This window comes from Pundamilia nyererei, unplaced genomic scaffold (assembly GCF_000239375.1).
Source record: "Pundamilia nyererei isolate P.nyererei 1_Seehausen unplaced genomic scaffold, PunNye1.0 scaffold00047, whole genome shotgun sequence".
Lineage (NCBI taxonomy): Eukaryota > Metazoa > Chordata > Actinopteri > Cichliformes > Cichlidae > Pundamilia > Pundamilia nyererei.
Genome location: NW_005187448.1, coordinates 834,802 through 840,821, shown reverse-complemented (window position 1 = coordinate 840,821; position 6,020 = coordinate 834,802). Strand labels below are relative to the sequence as shown.

Genomic DNA, 6,020 nt, shown 5'->3' with positions numbered 1-6,020 from the left:
AAATGCCGTTCAGTTGTGAGCATAAAAGCTTCGTTATTTCAGTAACTGCCTGTAACCTCAGATGCTTCATGACTGCAGATGTTTAGTTTATTACATTTAGCATTTGGCAAACTGGTGTCAGAGATGTTACAAAGCTGAAAGCGGTCATGCTGACTTTAACATATTCCTTTAGAGTGAAAAGAAAGCAAAGATTAACTTGGTCATCCGCAGGAAGGATAATAAAACATGCGCTGTTTCTTAAACATGTAGTCAGAGAAGTAAGCTTAGCGTTTATGCTGGGTGTCCTCAACTCATCTCTTTGTTGCTGTGGAAATTCAGGGTGTTGTCACACTCAAGGAAGGGGTTGAATGTGGTCTGTAGATGACAGCGTGCTCCTGTCGAGATATAAAAATGAATCATCTTTGGAAACGTTGCTATTTACTTTGGAGGAGCACATGAGGGCCTGACTGTTTCAGTGTTTAGTGTCAACTTGTCCAGAGTGCCATTTGGAATATGTCTGGATTCTGCTGCTGTCTCATCAGTTACTCTTCAGGTGTGGAAAAACACCAAAAAAGCATAATCTGCAGATTTGACTGCATATTACAGTAGTAGTGTTCATTTAAGAAGATGTTTTGAAGCACAGTCGACTGAATGTAATGTTTGTATGTGTAAATGCGGGGACCAAACATTGGAAAGTTGCTCTACTTGTGGGGACCAACAGTCACTTATGGGGACAAAATGCCCCATGAGTTTGAAGACAGGGTTTGGATTAGGCATCCAAGCAATGTGTCAATTAGATGTCCACACGAAGATATGAAAACACGACTGTGTGTGTCTGCTGAGCAAATAAAGAGGTTTCACCCCACAGTGAACATCCCAGTTTGGCTCCACACTCAGTAAGGGGCAGACGGCGAGTGTGAGGATGTACACACTCCGCCGTCGATGTGCAGAATGTAAAGACGTCCTCACTTTTTATTACTCAGAGTTCATGTTTGACTTCAGACATAGATGCTGGCGGAGGTTTGCCAAACAAGGACTGGGACTGTGTACCAACCGTCTGCTCTTGGACAAGGTCTGCTGTACTCATACTAACATTCTGATGCCCTCCAGAAAAAGCACAAAAGTGACAGCGGTTTACAAAAACGCATTTGTCAAATCACAACAGAATGTACGACTAAAATCTATCACCAGTGTGCAAAACTTACTGCGCTCCAGTATCAGCCCCCCGCCGTCCTGTCAGCGTCTCTCCTCCAGGAGAGAGAAAAAAGCTGTTCCACGTAATGTTCGCAGACAGTTATGAAGTGGAGACGAGGAGGAGCAGGGTGTGTCTGTATTTCACGGTACAACAATCGAGGCTCTTTATTAACACTGAGAGAATTTATTTTTTTACCTCTCCGCCTGCTGGATGTCCCTTCCCGCGTTCTCCCTCTTTCTTCATTTTAACATTTACTCTGAGCAGCGAGCGCGTGCAATATGTTTGACCGCTGCTCCAAGGTGACCACAGCGTTTACTCTGCATTCATAAAGCTCCAGGGTTTACTGAAGAACTGTCTGCTTGTCTGTAAGTAGACTTCTAACCATCTGCGCTTCCTGCTCTGATGCTTCTTCTTGGCTTCAGCTCTGAGGATTAGAAATTAAACCCTTTGGGCTTCTCTGCATTTGAAAAAAGCTTGATTTGAGTATAAATATACAGCAATGCAAATGCCATGGACGTGGATCGTGTTCATCTGTCTGAGTGGAATAGTTTCCTCAGAACAAAACGTGGACTCTTGGCATGACGTGGATGCATTAATGGAAGTCTCCGCTGAGATATCCGAACTAGAAATAGCACCCGTTCCTTCGCCAAGGATCGACGCAGGGGTGACAGTGTCGGGTGCACACACTGCTGGTAAGTTTTTAAAGTCTGCCCACTTTTGTCTGCACGCTCTTGGTTAATAAACACTTAATAACTGAGAATTTTAACCTATTTTGCGCACAGAGGATTAAAAATCGAACAGTGTATTCCTGCATTTTTGGTTTGATTTATGTTTTCTGTTACCCTGGTGAAGAAGAGCGTGAGGATGAGCATCTCCAAGCAAATGCTGAGAAAGTGATCAAGCAGGAAAAACATGGCTCTGGAAACCTGGAGGCAATCAGAAGAAGGAGAAGTGCCTGGGGGAAGAGGAAGCATGCAGCCACAGTGGAGTCCATCGCATATAGAATAGTATGATGAGACACACAATCATATTACACCATCTTTTAGGTCACGTCGCCGTCCTGTCTGGCAGCTTTTGCAATCAGATTTTATGATCTGAATTGTTGTGCCGAACACATTTTGCTTTTCCAAGATAAGCTCTAAAAATTCCCTAAAGGCTCCTCTTCTTCATGTGTTTCTTTTATCTGCCTATTTATTCATTTCTATTCGTGTTGTTTCAGTTATCAGAGTATATGTGTAGTACGACAATGTCTAAGCTGACAGGCGGGGGGGGAAGGAAGGCAGTAGAAAATAGGAGTGAAGATATAACAAAAGGATAGAGCACAAACAGAAAAGCACGGTGTACTGGCAACTGGTGCACCTGTCAGAAACAAAACAAAAAGGAGAAACATGCAGCACCTGTAACACACAGTCCTTATGTGAGACTTGTCTCTGTTTCCAGTAATTAATTCCAGTAATGGTCTCCTGCTACTTTCTGTAGGCGGGTTTGGGGCGACCCGTTGGCGGCTGGAGAAAGCCTGGAAAAGGAGGGGAGGACAGCAACGCTCTCATGGCTGCACTCAGGGAACTCCACGCTGAGAAGAAAAGGCTGATGGATCTCAGGAAAGCACGAGAGGAGGAGGATGATGAGGAGGAGGACGATGACGATGAAGACGACGATGAAGACGACGACGATGATGATGAAGAGGAGGAGGAGGAGGAGGAAGAAGAAGAAGAAGAGGTTATAGTTTGTAATATTAGTTATCTTTTTTAACTTGTCTTATTTACTTACTGATTTGCTGGGTAATTAAATGTTGTTCTTTTCTTCCAAGGAGGAAGAAGAAGAAGAGGAGGAGGAGGAAGAAGAAGAAGAAGCAGAGGAAGAAGAAGAAGAAGAAGCAGAGGAAGAACCGACTGAGTCGCCCAGCAATCAAACAGAAACGGTTTCTAACTTTATAGAGTTGCCTGTTACATATTACATAATTTCCTTGGGCATTAATAAAGTTTTCTGATTCTATTAAGTGTCAGAGCACTGAGAGAGAGATCAGCTGCAGGGGCATCGGCATTACTCACCTGCCAAGCTTCCAAAACCTTGAAGCCACGAAGGTGGATTTAGCAGGTATGTGTATATCTACAGCTGTAGTCAAAGAAAGCACCCAACAGAAATTTCACAGATTAAAAAAAGAAAAAAGAGCAAACACAAGAGCTCAGGAAGCCCAGCCATCATTAGTGAGCCATCGATGCCCATATTTTTGTAGACAGTGTTATCCCGGATTTACCACTGGAATACATTACGACGTGGATTATTATGCTGCCAGCTTGTGAATCATCAAATTGAAAATTGAAGTGTCGTGTGACTGACTTTATGTTCAGAGAACAACATCAGGATCATCACGGCACGAGCTTTCTCAGGCCTCCTGAACCTGGACATGCTGGACCTGAGTCGCAACATACTGGATGATGAATCGTTCAGCCAAAACCCACTTTCTGTGAGTAACACTGCTCTCGCTGCATCTTTTAAAATTACTCACAAGTGACATATTTTTATCCCTTTATTTATCTATTTATATAAAAAGTGAAAAAGTAAAGTAAAACCAGTAAAGGGTGGTGGTTACTCTGACTTAAATCTACTGCTCTTGTACTGAGGTTTGTGTCCCAGTGAGTAATATATAGTAATATGTGTGTAATACCAGTGTGAAAATCCACCACAAACCAAGGCTGTCCAACACCGTTTGACTGCAGAGTTTCTCCCACTCGTCTTACAACTGCAGTTGGAGACTTGCACTTCCAGTTCTGCCTGCACTCAATGAGTTTTCTAACTATATATTTTTAACTGCACTTTATGTCTGTTGGGTGTTTTCTAGAAAATATTTACTGTCATGAAATATCAAGTATTATTTATCCAGACTGGGAATGGAAAGAACAAACAAGTGTCACTGACAGTGACTGAACTCTGTTAGAAAAGTCAGTGTTGCTTCTCTCATTGTCTGCTGGCCAAAGAAAGAAGTGATAAAATAATTTACAGCAGACAACAACAACAACATTTAATATACCGCCAGACTGTAGTTTACCTTCGTAATGAGACAGAAAGTTTGTATTCACTGTCAGTTCGAGCCACAAATAATATTCTGGGAAGAACTATTTGGTGTGTTTAAACAGCACCAGCAGAGGCAAACACACATATCAGCAAAAAACCCAAAAACTTTACGCCTCGAGGCCTGAAACTGAACCCTGTTTGACGTGGACGTGTTGAACTGCTCTGACATTATCCTTAGTAGCTCCGTCTTCACTCTTACAGAGAGTCCTCCGCCTGTCAGTACTTTTCTGACTTACAAGCACATTTTATGGGTCACTTTGCATCTAGTTAAAATAAAAAGCAGGCTATGTCCTGTATCATTACGGTAATAAAAGAGCACTGAAAATGCATTAACTAATCCGTCTAAGAATAACCTCTGACCACAGACCACACCGAGGGAGCCTACCACACTCTGACCAATCATTACACACTGCCACTGCTATACTGTCACGGTATTGGCTGAAAGAACCTGCTGGAAAAAAGCTGCAGCCAATCATGTGGGGAATATGAGGAAATTATTTTTAGAGGAATATTCTTCTTCAGTTTCTGCTCACTTCCCTGTAATGACAGGGGATTGATGGACTGGCTGGAGGGATGCTGCGAAGTCCTGTCCACTGCTTTTATTCACCCATCAAAACCACAGCAGCTTTCACTGAAGAGCCACCCGGAGTGGCTTTGCTAAAAATATGAGAGGACAGATCACATGAATGGAAGAGATGCACAAATGTGACATTCTTTCATTTGGTGTGTTTCTGTGAGCTCTGTGATTAAATCCCGATTGGCAAGCAGGGAAATTACGGACTTGGAGACAAGTATCTATTTAGTGTATTTCATCATCCCAGTTTTGCTCAACACCTATTTATTTGTGCTGCATTTCATTTCATGCAGAACCTGACCTCTCTGAGGAAGCTGGATCTGGATGACAACCGCATCACCGTGATCCCGACGCTGCCTTCATCTCTGGAGGAGCTCAAAATCAAAAACAATAAGCTGAGTGGACTCACACCGCACTGCTTCAAAGGTACACATCGTGTGTGTGTGTGTGTGTGTGTGTGTTTATTATAACAGGTGTAACATCATAGGTATTATTTCCTAATAGGTTTGCTGAATCTCCTGAAGCTAGAGCTGGGAGGAAATGCTCTTCACAAAGCCAGTGTGTCCCCTCCAGCTTTTAGGCCGCTACAGAGACTTCTTGACCTCCAGCTGAGCAACAATCACTTCCGGTCGCTACCACTGAACCTTCCTCCCTCTCTTCAGGTGCACATGTACCACATTTTTTCCTCTTTCTCTCACTGCTTGGAGTTAGACACTCTCGGACACTGTTTGCATATTCACTGATTGTTTTCATTTTAAACTGTCACATTTCTGTCTCCTGTATCACACCTCAGCATCTGTCTCTGTCTTCCTCATTCTGTAGACGCTGCAAATGAATGAAAATCTAATTGAGGAGCTGACAGAGGAAGCGCTGAGGGGCTGCATTCATTTGAGAGTGCTCGAACTCAGGCACAACCGTCTGCATGAGCAAGACATCGCTACCCACGCATGGACGCGTCTTAAGTATGTCCATCCATCCAACCCAATGTTATGTAGCAGAGGTGTGGACTCGAGTCACATGACTTGGACTCGAGTCAGACTCGAGTCACATGACTTGGACTCGAGTCAGACTCGAGTCATTAATTTTATGACTTTAGACTTGACTTGAAAAAATGTTCTAAGACTTGTGACTTGACTTGGACTTGAACCGGTTTACTTGAAAAGACTTGATATTTTACCCCAAATATAAAATTTAACA

At 43.0% G+C, this 6,020-nt stretch overlaps 1 protein-coding gene across 1 annotated transcript in view; it reads left to right on the top strand.

The window, feature by feature from the left end:
• The first annotated feature begins 1,769 nt into the window (after positions 1-1,769).
• The window catches only part of LOC102197946 (extracellular matrix protein 2), a 13,255-nt gene continuing 9,004 nt past the window's right edge, over positions 1,770-6,020 (top strand). The window contains exons 1-7 of the mRNA XM_005732477.2: positions 1,770-1,866; positions 3,022-3,095; positions 3,175-3,271; positions 3,526-3,641; positions 5,117-5,249; positions 5,328-5,485; positions 5,646-5,785. Coding sequence (XP_005732534.2) covers positions 1,770-1,866; positions 3,022-3,095; positions 3,175-3,271; positions 3,526-3,641; positions 5,117-5,249; positions 5,328-5,485; positions 5,646-5,785 — 815 coding nt within the window. The remainder of the gene's footprint in view (positions 1,867-3,021; positions 3,096-3,174; positions 3,272-3,525; positions 3,642-5,116; positions 5,250-5,327; positions 5,486-5,645; positions 5,786-6,020) is intronic.